General features: G+C 51.1%; 5 protein-coding genes across 5 annotated transcripts; 4 read left to right on the forward strand and 1 right to left on the reverse strand.

Annotated features, from left to right (window-relative positions):
- Positions 1-5,385: 5,385 nt before the first annotated feature.
- On the forward strand, positions 5,386-8,427 carry T069G_08233 (protein kinase domain-containing protein; the record flags this gene model as incomplete). Its single annotated transcript, XM_056175443.1, has 5 exons — positions 5,386-5,514; positions 5,711-6,151; positions 6,209-6,782; positions 6,867-8,222; positions 8,285-8,427. The coding sequence occupies 5 exons, from the start codon at positions 5,386-5,388 to the stop codon at positions 8,425-8,427; spliced, it is 2,643 nt and encodes an 880-aa protein (XP_056026392.1).
- A 1,385-nt stretch (positions 8,428-9,812) lies between these two features.
- T069G_08234 (uncharacterized protein) lies at positions 9,813-10,613 on the forward strand (the record flags this gene model as incomplete). Its single annotated transcript, XM_056175444.1, has 2 exons — positions 9,813-10,132; positions 10,310-10,613. 2 exons carry the CDS (start codon positions 9,813-9,815, stop codon positions 10,611-10,613), a joined length of 624 nt encoding a protein of 207 aa, XP_056026393.1.
- A 231-nt stretch (positions 10,614-10,844) lies between these two features.
- Positions 10,845-13,012, reverse strand: T069G_08235 (protein kinase domain-containing protein; the record flags this gene model as incomplete). The annotated part of the gene is made up of 7 exons (XM_056175445.1): positions 10,845-11,772; positions 11,831-12,121; positions 12,181-12,227; positions 12,285-12,485; positions 12,538-12,829; positions 12,886-12,926; positions 13,004-13,012. The coding sequence occupies 7 exons, from the start codon at positions 13,010-13,012 to the stop codon at positions 10,845-10,847; spliced, it is 1,809 nt and encodes a 602-aa protein (XP_056026394.1).
- A 1,445-nt stretch (positions 13,013-14,457) lies between these two features.
- T069G_08236 (a49-like RNA polymerase I associated factor domain-containing protein) lies at positions 14,458-15,900 on the forward strand (the record flags this gene model as incomplete). The annotated part of the gene is made up of 3 exons (XM_056175446.1): positions 14,458-14,599; positions 14,661-14,971; positions 15,037-15,900. 3 exons carry the CDS (start codon positions 14,458-14,460, stop codon positions 15,898-15,900), a joined length of 1,317 nt encoding a protein of 438 aa, XP_056026395.1.
- A 582-nt stretch (positions 15,901-16,482) lies between these two features.
- On the forward strand, positions 16,483-17,482 carry T069G_08237 (enoyl-CoA hydratase/isomerase domain-containing protein; the record flags this gene model as incomplete). The annotated part of the gene is made up of 2 exons (XM_056175447.1): positions 16,483-16,670; positions 16,852-17,482. The coding sequence occupies 2 exons, from the start codon at positions 16,483-16,485 to the stop codon at positions 17,480-17,482; spliced, it is 819 nt and encodes a 272-aa protein (XP_056026396.1).
- Positions 17,483-17,567: the final 85 nt, after the last annotated feature.

The following is a 17,567-nucleotide window of genomic DNA, read 5'->3' on the forward strand; positions in this document are numbered from 1 at the left end:
CCTCAGACACGGGCGAGCACGTTGGAACTGAACTGGCGTCGAGATCCTTGCTTTGTGTGCATATGGAGATGGGAGAAAAGGTGTGTTATGTGATATACCGTCTTTTCATCACCACAGAACCGCACGTGTCGCCTGGCTAGCAGCTCAATGGCGATGGCGATGCAGTAGCGGGAGGGGAAGCGAAAGAAACGCATAAGGCAGGCAGCGTCAGGTGACGGATGAGCGAATGTTTTGACGTGATGGAAGATGAGCTATCCATGGGAAACTCGTCGTTTTTCTCACCTTGCAATCTGATCAGGCAATTTGAGGCCATGGGGCCTGAGGCTGGTGATGTCAAGAGCCGTCAGCGTTGACCGAGTCGAGCAAGCCAAGGGTGGCTGGATTTGGTGCATATGATTGATGATGCCCATGAGATGCGATGCGATGGGTCCCCAAACCCACCTAGAACGAACCCCATCAAATGGATGCTAAAAATAAAAAATCCATGGAAAATACTGTACTGTACAGTAACTCCGTACTCTCAGTGCGACAATATCCCCTCGCGTACAGAGGAGAAACAGCCCGTATTCGTGAAACCCACCCCCTTGGAGCGTCAAACGAAGAGTGTTAAACGTCGGTGTTGCTATAAACGCTAAAACAAGGCCCATGTCACAGGAACCCCCGGACCTCGGGATCGATTCGCTATTTACCTTGGTACTATTAGACTGTAGCAGAGTAGCTACACACACAGTTCTGTACAGTTCTGTACAGGCGCTACTTGAGTATTTTGATTTTGTTGAGTTGCTGGATGACGAGTCCCAGCTGCATGAATGGGATACGGTATGCAACTATGCAAGGACGGATGGAGTCGAGAGTTTGATGTAGAGACAACTCTGCAGCAGCACCGCAACTCCCCTCCTCGATTGTGGCCATGGGATTGGCCGTGACTGCGTTGAGCAGGCAGGGGGGCCACTTGCGGATGGCTGATTTGACGCAAAAAAAAAAAGATACATCAAGTACACGCTACAAAGCACAAGGTGTGTAAGATAGAATGTCGCGCGGCCTTGGGATCAGATGGGAGGGAGGCCTGGACATGATTATGATTAGTTGCACGGGAGCTGTTTGGTTTTCCCCCGGAGCAAAAGTGCGAGCACAGCGGTCATTGAGAGGAGGGCCCATGTTTCACAGCAACGGACGATGGCATCGTAGAGAAAGAAAAGTGAGGCTGGGAAAGCTTGATTTGGGATGCGACAATCCGCTCGATCTTGTCTCAAATCGCCGGCAGCCATTGGCGGCATCAAGGCATCCACCCGCTAGCATCGGCCTGACCACGAAGCCAAAAAAGCAAAACGAAGACAAAGGCCGGAAAAGGAAGAAAAGGCGGGGGAGCACGAGCTGTCAACACCAACACAGCAAGTAAGAATGAGGTAGACAAGACGCAACAATAACATTTCGAGTGCGGTGAGCCTAATTTAGGCCTCGTTGGGAGCAATGTCCGGCAGAATTTAGTTGTGCCCGCTTTGGCGGTGGCCGTCGTGGGCGTACAGTAACCTCGATTGGAGCTTGCAGCATTTCATGTCTTCTCGTACTCGGTACATGACGCAGCGCAAGCTGGTAACACCAGACCAGAACGGAACAGACCAGACGATGCATGTATGTACACATGCGCTGTGGTGCGCCCGCTGGGTACAAAGTATAACCTGGTATGGGCTGTTTTGTGTATACTTTTTCCCATGGCGCCGCCTCTCGATGCAACTACTGGGGAAGACGCCCTTGCATGGGCTACAGTATGACTATGACCATCCAGGAGTAGCACCGAGATGCCGTCCTCTCTCGAGTGTGAATCCATCAATCACTCAATTAATCCGCAAAGGTGCTAATGGAGGCAGCCGTGATGATCAGACAAGAGAGGCAGTGCCCTCCTCCTCACCAGGCACGCGGACGAGGCATCAATCACTCCAGTCGTCCAGACTGTCACCGGCCTAAAAAGTCCTACATGAATGACCAACAGCAAAAAGAAGTGGGTTTTAGCGCGGCCTCAAGGTGGTTCCCCGATTTAAGGGTCCTCCGGCTGTCTCGCGGTGGGTTCCAAGCCAAGGCAATAGCTGGCGGAGATGGGGGTTGCAATCCGTCGACGCTAGAACCCGCGGAGCCTTGAAGTGCGCACCTTGCGAGGTGTCCATGTCCAATGCTCTCCCAGGGTGTCATCACTGTACTCGTATGAGCACTTGTATGTACAGAGAGGTGCTTTGTATTGTTACAGACTCGTACGTGCTCATCTCGGAGCCTGCTTGGCCGCGGACGGCTTGCTAGCCGCTCTTCGTAGAGGTCGCAATGCATGTACGGTGTCTGTCTGTCTGTCCCGTCAGTAGTACGAGTACAGACGACCACTAATTGTAATTGATCCGTATCCAATGCAAAGGAGGGAGCAAATGATATGATAGGTACCTTATGATGCATCAAACGAGCGACTTTGGCTGCAATGCGCCGGCCGGGCTTCTCTCCTTGCCACGACTCGCACAGATGCACGGTGATGCAGCACGCCATTCTCGGTCTGTGTTTGACAAAGCACTCGCCGAGCTCCTTCTAGGCAGTTCCGCCTGCGAATGAATCATGATTCTAGCCTCGAATCTTATTCCCAAGTACCGGACGGGACTTGGTCGTAGCGCAATGATGCGAGTCTCTCCCAAATGCACGCCAGCCGATCCCTTCAATGCCCAGAGCCGCCGACCCCGGCCCCAGCGGTATCGTTTGTATGGCTGGTCCGGAGCTTCACTGCGCTGCACGACCCCAAACGCTGCCGCGATAAGGGTGAGAGAGAAAGGGGCGGCAAAGAGACGGTGTCCTTGCATCCGCCAATTCGACGAGCGCATTGTCTGCAGGCAGAATTACGAGAATTATATTGTCGGATGCTGGATTGCACAGTATTGGTTGCTGATTGCCCGGCCGCTATCGCTGCTGCTATCAAATCTCTTATCTCGAATGCGAGACTCCATCCAATATCGCAGTCAGCGACGCAACAGTCTGCAAGGCCGCATCAGTGCTTGTGCCGCTTGGCGCCTCCGGCGATTCCACACTCCATCAATAAAAGGTAGGCGTCCTAATACAGTACCCATCGTACCAGTTGTACATGATTAGTACGTACATGCATTGGATGCGCTCCAGCACCGCACCCTTATCAGCGCAGCTGGTGGTTGTTCCATCATCGATGGCAATTGGCCTACTAATTGGCGTCTGCATTTGCAAGCAAACTGCACGAGTACATGTACATTGATGCCGTGTGTCGTAACTTTAGCGAGTGCCGACCTATTTGCAAAAGTGCTCAGTGATCCAAGTCCCCTGCCTGGTAGCAGATGGACGTTTTCTGCGGTGGCGCATTCTCGCTCAGAGGTACATACGAGTACGGGCTGCATCATCATGATGGATCAATCTTCTTCTTCTCGAACCATTTGACCCACGAGTCCGCTTCGGGCTTTGGGTGTTCTGCAGGTACCGTGCCATATGACATGGGGCCCAATTACGCGTGCGTTCCGCGGGGAAGCCTGTTAGGGATGTACTTGCGATATACTTCCATGCCGCCCGTCGTCCTGCACGAGTACAGGTACTCTTAGTACTTCGTGCGTCACAAGGTACTCGTACAAACAAAGAGCGGTACGAGTACGTGAAGGTGACTGGAACATGATCAATGAAGCACAATGCCCAGTCCAGTCGTTTGACGGGGGACCCGCCGGCTTTAGCGCCGACCTGCTATCAATTGATGGGCAAGGAGCTGGTACAGGTACTTTGGTACTCCGTAGATTGCGGCAGATTGCGGCAGCGACCCCCTGCGGTGATGCGCTCTGGCAAGCCCAAGAATCCAAAGACCAAAGAGGTACCCAGTACTGCGCAACCCCGTCCGCGGCTGCTGCAGTACCCGCCACTTCGCAAGTCGCTCTAAGTACCTACAACGGCATCACGAGCCCTTCACAGGTCATCCAGTCCAATGCAGTGACCTTCCGCTGTGTGTCTCGTCTCGTCTATCTCTCTCTTTTTTCCCTCTTGCAGCCACGGCGCCATCCTCTTCCATCTTCTCGCCATCCTCTTCCATCTTCTCGCCATCCTCCGGCTTCTTCTTTTTTTTTTTTCCCTCCCTTTTTCTTTTTCCGTTTCTTTTATCCCCGGCCTTATTTCTAATCTTACCTTTCTCCCTAAGTTTTTCTTGCCGCACTTCTAGTTGCCGCTTCGAAACCTTCGCACTATCATCCTTATCATCTGACCACCCTTGATCTGGGACCCTCGGTCGGATCGATCACACAGCCCAAGACCAGTCCTGTCAGTTTGGCTTTTCGCCCCAAGAGCAGCCCAAACCCCATCAAGCCCGCCTAGCTTGTGGCGTCGGTACCTACGCCGTGCTATCTGAGTCTCAGTCTGCCGTCGTGGTGCGTTATCTTGCTCCTTGTACCTCGCTGCATGGGCGATAACCCAATAACGACCCCCGGCCCTCGTCTCCATTCTGCATCACTGCGCTGCAGCCTCTTGAAAGCCTCCCACGCAAACGCCCCGCAAACCCAGCGTCCATCAGGGTTGGCTGCTTCGAGTCATACTTGTCGTCGTCTTGCGTCTTCGCCAGGCGACAGCGCTCCATCTCCATCCAGGTGCATCTCATCTGCTTCCTAGCTCCAGCGCTGGGCTCTCTCGACCTCTCTCGAAACCTGACCAGACCAGACGAGACGAAGCTACCGCTTGCCAGTGCGCCGTAGCACGGCTCTCTTTCAAGTGTTAGTCACGCCCTCCCCCATCCTTGTCACCCCCAGCTTGCAGCAGCTACTGTATCCCTTCCGATCCCCAACCCGGCCACAGGATCCTGCACGCCGGCGCTCGTCTGACTCGGCTGCGGTCTCTCTCCGACAGTCCCCTGGCCTTCTTTTGTTTTGTTTCCTGTTACCATCTTTCTCTTTCTCTTTTTATTTCTATTTCCTCTTCATCCCGTCCGTCGCCGAAGATACCCTTTTCGCTCCCTCCGTTATCCATCTACTCCGTCATATCTGCTGTGTTGCTAACTCTCGTCACCATCGACTCTCAGCAGACCCTACGACATATATACACTCTTCACCTTATCGGACACCTGCCGTTTACCTCATACCATCGACGACTTTCCATTCTGGGTCTTCGATTCCCGCTACACCGACTTCCCATCTTGTTTCATCTCCCCTGGCCCGTTCGCCTTAATAGCCCTGTCTCGTCGCGTCTTATCCAATCTCGCCCTTCTGCTCCATCCTTCACACTCTTTCTGCCCGTCTGGAGCTTCTTCCATCTAGGACTACATGACAGCTTCGTTCGACGGCACACACCCTCGAAGCTTGTAAGCCCCCGGGCTGTGACCGACCTCGCTCTCTTCCTGCCATCGACAACGTAACACAGGAAGCAATGGCGAGCCGACAGGATGGTTCCTCCCTCGGCTCCCGGCGGTCGGGTGGACGGAATGTAGGCCAGTTTGCCATCGACAAGGAGATTGGCAAAGGAAGCTTTGCGCAGGTCTATATGGGCTGGCATAAGGTGCGATGAACCCTATCCTAGTCATGTTTCACCAGCCAGTTTGCCCTCCGCCATCATCAACCGTGTACCCTCTTTGGATGCGGTCAAGTTGTCCTAGCCAGCTTGACAGCAACTCTCATCTCTCCTCGCATCTTCAACCCACATCCATTCCTTCTTCATTGCGACGCGCTTGCTAACCATGCTTTGCATTCAACAGGAAACAAAGGCTGCAGTGGCCATCAAATCCGTCGAACTAGATCGCCTGAACAAGAAACTGAAAGAAAACCTATATGGCGAAATCCAAATCCTCAAGACCCTACGGCATCCGCACATCGTTGCTCTCCATGACTGTCTCGAATCCGCTACACACATTAACCTTGTCATGGAATACTGCGAGCTCGGTGACCTTTCCCTCTTCATCAAGAAACGTGACAAGCTCATTACCCATCCTGCCACCCACGACATGGCCCGCAAGTATCCCAGCGCCCCTGACTCTGGCCTTCACGAGGTCGTCATCCGCCATTTCCTCAAGCAGTTGGCGAGTGCCCTGGAGTTCCTACGGAGCAAAAACTACGTCCATCGAGATGTCAAGCCGCAGAACCTCTTACTGCTGCCCTCACAAGCATTTAGGGAAAAGCGAAACCTCCCCATCATGGAGGCAAGCCAGGATTCGTTGATACCAATGTCCGGCATCGCTTCCCTGCCGATGCTGAAGCTCGCTGACTTCGGATTCGCCCGTGTATTGCCCTCAACGTCTCTCGCCGACACCCTTTGCGGCTCGCCCTTGTACATGGCCCCTGAGATCCTCCGTTATGAGCGGTACGACGCCAAGGCTGACTTATGGTCCGTCGGCACTGTCCTGTATGAAATGATTTCGGGGAAGCCCCCTTTCCGCGCGAGAAACCACGTCGAACTGCTGAGGAAGATAGAAGCTGCCGAAGACGTCATCAAGTTCCCCAAAGAAGTGATCATTACATCTGAAATGAAATCCCTAGTAAGAAGCCTGCTCAAGAGGAGCCCCGTGGAGAGGCTGAGCTTTGAAAACTTCTTTTCCCATCCCATCGTCGTTAATGAAATCCCCGGATTGGTGGAGGATGACCTTCCAAGGCCCGCCAGGCGTGAGCCCAAGTCAATCCCCCAAGCAGAGCCTACGGCAACATCACCGCGCGTTGGCTCCCTGCGAAACGGAGGCTTCGAACCCGCCCCTGCTCGATCGTCTCGGGAGCAACTGCCTCGGTCATCGCCGCTGATGGAGAGTCCCAGCGAGGGCCGACATCGGCCGCCTTCTGGTGAGATTCACCGACGGTCAAACTCACCCCGGGAGACTGGAGCCGCAGGCCTGGGTATTCAGCGCCCGACGGTACCCCATGCAGCATCACTCCCGAATCATCCAAGGGTTTCTAGGCCATCTTTGCACAATACCTCGCCGCCTTCCTCCTTGAGCCAAGACATCCGCAAGGCTCGGATTCCAAGCGGCAAGGCTCTGACAGAGGAAGAGGAAAAGGCGGCTCAAGATGTCATGTTCGAAAGGGACTATGTGGTTGTTGAGAGGAGGCACGTCGAAGTAAATGCGCTTGCAGATGAGTTGGCCGCAAACGAGAAGCTCGCTTCGCAGAGCCCGACTTCTCTGAAATCGAAGCCACTGGTCAGGCATTTCTCGCAGCAGGGGCCCCCAAATTCTACCACTGGAGCCGTCGCAGCTCCCCCATCGCGGACGCAGCTTATCACGCAGGGCCGAGCCGGCCAGGACCGGCGCTCGTCGTACGAGAAGGCCTTGTCTGCAAGCCCCGGGTCGGCTTCGAGCGCCATCACCAAGGCTATCCAGGATGCCAGCCTCCGTCTCTTTGGCGTCAGGATGCCCATTCGCCCCAAGGGTCAATCTCCACCAATGTACCAGCCGTTCCCGGCCTATCCGACGCCGCCAACCTCGGCCGGACTCATTGGAGATGGGAAGAACATTGCGTCAGAGGACGACGATGTCCGCTCCGCGCAGGTCATTGAAGACCTCGCCACCCGAAGTGACTGTGTCTATGGATTCGCCGAGGTCAAATACAAGCAGCTTGTCCCCATGGCACCATCCACAAATCATGGATTGGGAGGCATTGCAGCCGACCAGTTATCAGTGGACGACGAAGGTCTTACAGCCGAAGCCGTGGTGGCACTCTCTGAAGAGGCTTTGGTACTCTATGTGAAGTCACTTTCTCTTTTGGCACGAGCCATGGACATTGCCAGCATCTGGTGGTCCAAGAAGAGCAAGGGAGATGTTACCACCGGCCTATCGGCGGCAGTCTCTCAGTCTGTCGTCCAGCGCATCAACGCCGTGGTCCAATGGGTGCGACAGCGCTTCAATGAGGTGCTGGAGAAGTCCGAGATTGTTCGCTTGAAGCTCATCGAAGCTCAGAAGCAGCTGCCAGAGGACCACCCAAGCCACCCGTCAAACCAAGGAGTGGACTCGATCATGTCCTCCGCAGGATCTGGGATGGACCAGGTATACCTCACACCAGGCATCACAGCTGAAAAGCTAATGTATGACCGAGCTCTCGAGATGAGTCGAACTGCCGCCATTGATGAGGTCACAAATGAGAACTTGCCTGGTTGTGAGATTTCATACATCACGGCCATACGCATGCTCGAGGCTGTGTTGGACAGCGGTGATGACGCAGGTCTTACACGAACCAAGGAGAGCTGCAGCGATCTCGAGAGCGATGAGGAGGCTCATATCCGAAAGAGTAAGTTGCCTCATTTGTATAGACCAGCCAGTTCCAGAACAAATAGCTAACAAAGATGCTAGTGATTACTATGATCTCAGGCCGGCTTTCCATGGTTCGCAAGAAGCAGCGCATGATTGCCGAAGCCAACAGCAGAACACAACTAACCCGTCGACGAAGTGGCGATGTTACGCCTCGCAGTCCCCTCTCACAAGCGTCGACTTAATCTGACTGCGCGAAGAAAAAAGAAGTCTTAAAAAGCAGCAATAGCAGCACACATCAGATACGATACGATAAACAAAAGGCAAATCCCTACATAACACTGGAAGCCTCACGGCTGGACATTATTTTGGACGACACCAGTATTATTGCTCGAGGCCCCGAGCACCTCTTTCTCTTTCCTTCTATGGGTTTTGCCCCTTTCTTTTGAAGGCGTTGAGGCAGCTTGCAAAGACAAGCACCAGAACAGAATCCCCGCTCAGGTAATGGAAGCGGGCGTTTGGATGATTATTTGATATTTCAGTGTTTCAAGGTTTTAGGCATATCCATGGCCAGGCGTTTTATTATATTTCTACTTTTTATTTCGTTGATCCTCTTTCCCAGCCAGGGTATGGCTGATTATGTTTTATTCTCTTTGACTTGGTTGTTTCTTTCTTTCTCTTTTTTGGTCTAGGGCTATACTGCATATCCGAAGCTAGGGGGGCCAGTAGCTGCTAGCAGGCGCAGACGACCAAGGGATTGAGCAAGAGAGTGAGCACGCGTTTGCTCTTGTATGGAACAGCTCTGAACAGCAGTTTTCCTTTGCCTTCTTATCTTCTCTTTACACTCATCTTCTTTCTCGTCATAAGCTCTAGTAACCTCTTGTCCATCTTTGGCTTTAGCCATTTATTGTTGCTATTTTCCGGATTTTTTGGGTATCTTTCTATCGTTTTTGGGACATGGCAATGGGCAACGTGGGTTCGGATGGGGTTTTTTTTTTCAACGGGACGGTATCGATATGTGACCAAGAAAGAGTCACGGGTAGCGGTGGGAACGGATATGGGCGAGGACTGGTTTTTGTGCGTGAATTTGTATGATTTTAGATTGTTGCGTTTCAGCGCGTAACCTAGTCCATGATACCAATACCATTGCTGCCAACGTTTTTGGAACTTGTTGTGTTTGTCCCTATTTCTTCCGCCTTGTGATGTTGTATGATTGATGGGTGAATGTAGTTTACCTCCATGACGGGACGGATTTGTACAGAAGCAATTCACTATAGGCTGTTTTAAACGGCTGTGTTTTCAGTTTTCATCTTGTGTTTGACCAGCTCCTTGTACATTGTAAACACTACATCTGAAGCAGCAGAGAGTATGCGTTTGACGCAAGACTCGTTCCCCCAAGATGTCTTTCACTCAAATTCCACAAACGCCACTCGCATCTGACCATCCCAGCCAACCATCCAACTCTCATCTCAAGAAAGCAGAGAAGACAAAAGATGATCACCAGCCAGCAGACCTCTTGCTCGCAATCAGCCATGCCGCTGTACAACGCCAACGGGAAAGCATTCAACAACGAGAGAAACAGAAACTCTTAGATCGGAAGTGGAAGGAAGAACACGTATTGAAGCCCCAGATGGAACAGAAGAGGGAGCTTGGGGCGGAAAAAAAGGCTAAGGAGTTAGTGACCGAGCTATTTGAGAAGGAGTTGGCTCAGTGGAGAGAGCAGCGCGACAAGGCTTCAGCAAGAAATTATCTTTCGAGAGCAGAGGTCGACGAACAAGTACACAGACTAGTGGAAGCAGTAATTCAAGGCGTCGGTATGGAAAAGCGCCGCATGGAAGACGGGACGGAAGAACCGCACGAAATCTGGCGCTCAAGAATGATTGCCCTAAGGAAGCAAATAACCACCGTCTGGAACGATAACGACAGAAGGATTCTCATGGGCGTGCCGCGGTATGTGGAGGGATATCCCGTCAGGGAGAGGATTCGGCCACCGATTTTTTTGGCATTGAGGAGGCAGAAGATGTCTGGGCTGAGAGGGTGTTTGCAATGTGAAGTGAAGGGGCTGATGTGCTCGATGAGTGTGCAGGGGAGGGTGGCTGGGGAGGAGGTGATGGATAGGGGGTGTAGGAGGTGTGAGGTGGATGGTGATCGGTGTGTTGTTGACTGTGAGCTTATTGAAGAGGTGGAGGAAGAGGGAGAATGGAGAGAGAAGGTGAGCCATGTGTGGGATTGGTGGGATGGAGCACCGGAGCGGGAGGAGGAGATGGATTCAGCAGAGGAGGCCGTGGAGATGTGGGAGCGCCGGAGAAGGGGAGCGAGGCTGGAGCCAGTAGGGGGCGTCATGCAGTGGGTTGAGGTCAGGGGCTTTGCGCCCCAGGGTGGTGACAAGAGTGATAGTAGTGACAATGGTGTTGAGAGCTCGACGGCTTGATTCAAAGAGCGGCATACTTATTTCTGTGCCTTGCAGAAAAATAGAAAGTGTTATCTGAAAAGCATCATCTGGATTCTCTTGCATATCTATCTTCTAGATAGAGTCATCAACCTACCTAAGCGATTTCATTTCTTTTCAATCCTCGACTCAAAGAGAGTCCAAATCTGAAAACATTCATTCCTAAATGAGTCAACTCATTCGCAGCAGCTCACATCTGCAAAGTCCACATTTTCACTGGAGAGATTGCCGTTTTTTCCCCGCATGAGTGAAGCCCTTACTTTCCTCGCCTCCAGTGTCCCCATTCTCCATAGCAGCCTGCATGGTATCAGTCAAAAATTTTGCATCCAGTCTCTTCAGCTCTGCCAAAACATCTTGTCTATGAGTCTTGGAGTGTGGTGGCTTCAAGTGCCTGTCAAGGCCAGGCAGAGGGAGCTGAAGCACATCGCAAACTCGCAGTTGATGGGGTGTCATGATTCGAGTCTCTGGCTTGCGGTCTTCGCCACGACGATCCCAAAGTGGTGTATTCTGGATCTGTTCCTCGTTTTGAGTCACATTGGGGCTTTCTTTTGCCAGCTTAGGCTTATATGTTAGCACACCAGTTCCATGCGGTGGTGATGACAACCCCGTCAAGGGCCCTACCCTAGCCGCCTTCATGTCTTGTTGGAGACCTCGAAAGTATCCCGACGTGTCTGTGCAAGGTGGCGAGCTCCACCGTATCGATTTATGAGCACTGGTAGTAGATAATTTGGTAGGTGCTGATGTGAGTGGAGGAGATTGAAGGCTAGCCAAGTCCCAGGGCATTGGCTTGAGTTGAGTGTCGTCGCCCAGGTCTGATAAGCACCGTCTGTCAAGCTGTTGAAAGAATTCAAAGTGCTTTTGCGGTGTACAAAACCAATCGTGGCATTCTGCCTCAGCAGCAGTTATTCGGTTTACCGGTGTTAGCTGAAGGCATGCCAAGGTAAATCTCTGGCTATTCGAGGAACGTTTTGGCGAGATTTCTTTGATCATAGCCTTCACCATCTGTTCAATGGATTGTTGATCTATGCGAGTCAGATTTTCGAAGCTCTCCACATCAGAGGTCAGCAATCGCAGCGCGACAAGGCCAAGTGACCACACATCAACGGCGGTAGTTTGGGCTTCTCCGGTTGAAAATAGTTCTCTATAATGAGTTTATTAGCCAAATATTTGCTGAAAAAGCAATAGATTCTTCATCTTACGGAGCCTTGTATTCAAATGTGCCAATATCCGTCACCATTCGGCTGCGGCGAGGAACAGCGCAAGCACCAAAATCCGACAGCATAATTCGATGGTAGGCTATCTTGGGGGAGTACGCCAGCAGTATGTTCTCCGGCTTCAAGTCTCTGTGGATGATGCCCTTTCTGTGAAGGTAGGCGAGGCCGCGAACCACTTGTCGGAGAATAATTCGACAGTCAAGCTCTTGAACAAATTCATGGCGATTGATGAAGGAGACAAGATCACCTCCGGACGCAAGCTCCGTGAAAATGTACCTAGTCATATAATCAATAATTTGGCGTTACTCAGTAGGCGTGTAAGATCCGTTGCTCACAGAGAGTGCGGAGAAATAACAGCGTCAATGTAGGGCAAGATGTTGGGCTAGAGCAAGTTAGCATCCTGTCGAGAAGTCTAAGTCTTCATTGGAAGCAGACTCACGTGCTTGAGCTGACGGAGAACATCAATCTCCTGAAGCTTGCGATATAATTCCTCTCGAGGTATCTTGCCATCTTGTCTACCCAGATTGACTAGCTTGCAGACAAGCTGCCGCTTAGTTTTCGATTCGGTGGCCAAGTAGACAGCTCCCTCCGCGCCGGTGCCAAGGCATCGTGGAGATATGGTATATTCGTTTTCAAACACCTTTTCTTGTTAGAATAAATGAACACTCGTAATCAGAGTGAGGAGGACGAACTCGGCATTCGTCTTTCTGAATGGCCGTTAGTGGCCGAGGTGGAGGCGTTCGAGGTTGGTGGAATATGAACTTCCAATGGGGTCGAATTTCAATGGAATCACCATCCTGTAAGAGATATCCAGAAGAGATTTGGGGGCCAACGCCAATAATGTGGCCATTGACAAAAGTTCCATTGATAGACTTGCGATCTCTCACGTAAACGTGGTTAACTGATGGTTCGTAGACAATCACGTATATCTCACAGTGATTCCGAGACACGAGGTTTTCTGAGTCGGTCTGAATAGAGAAAGCGCTGCAAGTATCATCAGCAACGCAACTCCACAGACCAAATATTAGTCCACAGCCTACTTGGCATCCGGGTCTCGTCCAATCCTGAAGATTTCTTGCTCCTAGATCGGAAATTCTTCAATAGGCTGGTCACTGATCCGGCTGTCCACCAAGCGGAGATATGCAGCGGGCAATTCACAATCATCATTGCAGCTGTTGTCTAAAGTAGCTGTTGCGGCTTCCATGACGAGCAATTCAGTATCTCAAGAAATATCAAGAGACTTCAAGGTGTATAGAAGGTCGGCTAAAGGATCAATAAATTCATGAATGCATATTTGAAAGAAGAAACCCAGAATTCTCAAATTGATTTTACTCTGCTTTCCTATCGACGCTGCTACCCTAGAAATCCAAGAACACCAGTAGCCAACCGACTTACAATGTCACCTTCGCTCCTGCCCTCTCAGTTGCTCCATCATGAAACGACACACAGTACATATACGGAGTTCACTCATATAACTTGCACAGTGTATGTTGATGCCCATGCACGGGCCTCAGTGAGGGGCCCACGTGATACCCGGGGGGTTTGTGCCCTACAGCGGCCTTGTCAAAGTGCTTGAAATTCCCCCGCTCTCGCGAAAGTTCCTTTCTTGTACCTCATCCCAACAACGATTCTCATCAAAGAACAAGTAAGATACCCTCCCCCCGCGGCGCATTTGAAGGCATTTCGCATCGACAGAAGGCATTGGCGTTGTGCCAATGCTTCGTCTGATGCGAATGCCGGCCACCTCGCTGCTAGAACTACCCCACTAACAAGAGCTCCCAGACGCATCGTTCAAGATGAGAGCCAAATGGAGGAAGAAGCGCGTTCGTCGCCTTAAGCGCAAGAGAAGAAAGATGAGGGCTCGCTCGTAAGTGTCATCCAATTTGCTGTTGCCGCTGCACAAGAAGCTCGAAGCTAACAGGATAATTAGCAAATAAACGACTCGCTCTACTACCTGACTTGACACATCTTTCACATTTTGAATGAGTTCACGATAAAACGACAAGCAAAGCTGCTGCACCACGGTACCACTCTATGAACGATTACGACCATCAAGTTGGAATCGGCATATCGGTGCGCCTCGCCAATTCAGCTACGGGAGTCAATGGACGAACGCGAGAGATGAGGACTGGACAACTTCAGCCAGGTGGAGACATCGTTTTGAGGACGCGAAGGCCATGAAGCAAAAAGCTGCTGCAAGAGGCACGCTTAGGATCGATACGTTGCTTGACAAGATCAAAGGCAGAATTTACTTCATTTCCAAACCATTTCTAAAGCTCCTACGTGACGTATTTTTGTCGTAATTGTTGCAATAGTAAGCATTGATTGAGCTGGTGAAGCTATGATGCTCGTGTGACCTAATTTCTCCAATACAGTTTGTGTGCGAGCTGGCACCTTGCTACCGATGGAGCTCTGCAGCTATGCTCCCCTGCTGCCATTAGTGACGTACATTGCTGCCAATTCAGCTGTGTGGGGTTTCGTCTCTCACCGCCCGCCCGGGTAAATGCCGGCGAAAGATTTCCTGCCGCCCGATAACCAAAATTTTTTGGAGCAGATATCCCACTTGGCATCAAATTCAGGTCGAAGAAAGATTGCAGACGCTCAACGCAAAAATGTCGGATCTCAGCAACAAGAAGAGAAAGCGAGACGGGGAAAAGGCTGGTTCTGCAAAGAAAAAGGTCGTCATTGACGCACCGGCTTCAATTGCAACCGTCTCGTCCGTTCTCAAGCCTAAATCATGCCCTCCTGTGATTGGTATGCGGCGCATTTCGTTGTCGAATTGGGTCGTTTGCGCATCTGCTGACAATCCATATAGCAAACACTCCAGGAATGGAAATGCCCTCGAATTTGGTCTTTAACTCATATATTCCCAAGAATGCCTCTTCAAAGTCCAAAAAAGCAGCCGACAAAGCACTCCTACTGCACTCCACGACGCACCGCAATCTGGACTATACGGCAAGAGAAGAAGAGTCGCGCGACTCAAAGCCTCTCCTGAACCACTTCATCGGCATCTACGATCCCAAGACTGGCAAATTGCAAGTTGTCGAAGCGAAAAAGATGGTCGTTCGAGGCGCCGTCCGCTCTAAACAGGTGCCAACTTCTGCAGATCAGACGGAAACCAAGAAGGTAAGGGATCATATCTCAATACGAAATCTTCTGGGGATATTCTGGGAAATACTAACGTACAACAGAGCATCATGGACCAGAGGACAGATCTTGGACAGACTTTCGGAACGAAGAAGGCCAAGAAGGTTATTCAAGACAAGGTGTTGAACGCCATCGCTCCGCAGAAAAAGCCTGGCGACTTCAGCACGCCCAAGTTGGACGATGCCTCCAAGGCAATTCTCAACTCCATCGGTGCAGTTACATCCACAATGGCCTCAAGAGAAGAGCTGCAGGCAGTTATCGACGAAGCCAAGCCGGTACCCAAGGCGAATCTCGACGCAGAAGACATTTACGACGTATACCGCCCCGAGGAAATCATCGGAACAGATATTCTCAACCTTGTTCCTATTCGAGAATGGCAGGAGAAGGCGAAACACGGCGAGAGCATCCAGTTCCGCTCTCGATATGTCGTCTCTCGCGTGCAAGCCATTGCCTCCAACGAAGATGCCGAGATGCGGCTGCGCGTGCTAAGATACCTCTCCATCGTCCTCCTGTTCTATCTCTACTCAAAACCCGGCCGCCAAAAGGGCACTCGGCAATTGCCGCCCCGAGAGAAGCTCCGGGAGCTACTTGCTCCAGCCCCTGAGGCGGTTGTTGAAAACATCCGTCGCAAGTTCTCAGATAACGGCCAGCTGAGGAAATTCCACATTGACCTGCTCATCGCGCACTGCTGTGCACTTGCTTGCATCGTGGATAACTTTGAAGTGGACACGCAGAACCTGAGAGACGACCTGAGGATAGAGCAGAAGGTGATTAACCAGTACTTCCACGAGATCGGAGCCAGGGTGAAGCCTGTAAAGGACAAGGCAGAGGACCGAATGCTGCACATCGCGAAGCTTGCGCTACCGCTAGACTTTCCGAAACAGCGACAGATCAGAGCGCGTCGATGATGGATATAATTTGTACGAAGGGTCTGAAAAAATAATTAAAAGACAGAGAGATGTGAAGGGTTTTTACAAATGGGGGGAGTTTTGATTCTACGAGCGGGCGCTGTGAGATATATATACATATTTCCCATTGTTCGACTGCTCTCACTGCATAGAGGCGTCTTTTTTCAGAAATACACAGTTTCGCATTCATTCATGTCGATAAGCAGACAAGCCATTGAACTATATCAATCTATCGTGAGAAACAAGAAACGAAGAAATAAGTATAGATTATTCTCAAAGTCATCTTGATTGACAGGGTAGACGCAAATCGCACGAATTAGCAGCCAGCGGGATCTCAAGCCGTCTCGATGCCCCGCAGAAATGTTACCCGTAGACCTCGGTATGTCTGGGATAAAAGCGCCGGGATCTCATCTCTCACCTCCAGTCTTACTTGCATATATAACAAAACATAGAATCATTGCTTTTTCTTTTTTCTTTTTTGCGATTTCCCCCTAGAGTCATTGTTATACCAATCATACTATTTCGCTATATAAAGTAACACTTTTCAATCATTAAAAAGAATTGATACAGGAATAAATCAAGATGTCGTCCGGCGTAATCTCCATCGAATACCGCGGCCGCGTCGCCGTCATCACCATCGCCAATGAGAAGAAGCTCGGTGCGATGAACCAAGCGCAATACTTTGAGCTGTCGCAGGCACTGAGGGAGGTTGCGAAGCATGACGAGGTGTTTGTTACGGTTCTGCTTGGCAAGGGCCGTTTCTTTTCAGCGTACGTGACTCTCCTCCAATGCAATCTCCCATTTATTTATTTAAGCGGCCTCTTTTATTACCATACATGTTTCTGTATTATGATGTGAAAAATCTATCATGGGAATGAAAAAAAAAAAAAAAAAAAGAGACAAATGAGTTGAGAAATCTCGTGTATATCTCATAGCTAACCATCAAAACAGCGGCGCGGATGTCTCCATCGGCAGAACAAGCCCCAGCGACCCCGACGAAGCTCGCAAGCAATGGCTCCAAACATTCGTAGCCTTCAACCTCAACATCACAGAGGCCTTCGCCTCACACCCAAAAATCCTCGTCGTAGGCCTCAATGGCCCCGTCGTCGGCCTCACCGCCGCAATCGTCTCCCACGCCGACTTCATCTACTGCGCGCCGCACACTTTCCTCCTCACCCCCTTCTCATCCCTAGGTTTAGTCGCCGAGGGAGGCTCCTCGCGCGCGTTAGTCACACGCCTTGGACCAGCGAGGGCGAACGAGGCGCTCATCATGAGTAAGAGGATTACGAGTGCGGAGCTGGAGCGGTGCGGCTTCGTGAATAAGATCTTTGAGGATGTGAAGCAGGGTGAGGACGCAAAGTTTAGGGAGCTGCTGCTTAAGGAGGTGGATGAGAGATTGGGGGAGCATCTTGTTGGGGATAGCTTGGTGGGCATTAAGAAGCTGATTCGGGGGCCGGAGCAGAACATTGTGAACTTGAGCAACTTTAATGAAGTGTTTGCTGGTTTGGAGAGATTTGTTACTGGAGTCCCGCAGGAGGAGTTTAGGAAGATTGCGAGTGGCGAGAAGAGGCACAAGCTGTAAATATGATGAATGACGTTTCTAATTGTATGTACTTAATCCGTAATGTCGTGAAAAAGACAGCCCGCTGAGGGAAGCATTATGCTAT

The sequence above is a fragment of the Trichoderma breve genome, chromosome 5 (genome assembly GCF_028502605.1).
Source record: "Trichoderma breve strain T069 chromosome 5, whole genome shotgun sequence".
In the NCBI taxonomy this organism is placed as follows: Eukaryota; Fungi; Ascomycota; class Sordariomycetes; order Hypocreales; family Hypocreaceae; genus Trichoderma; species Trichoderma breve.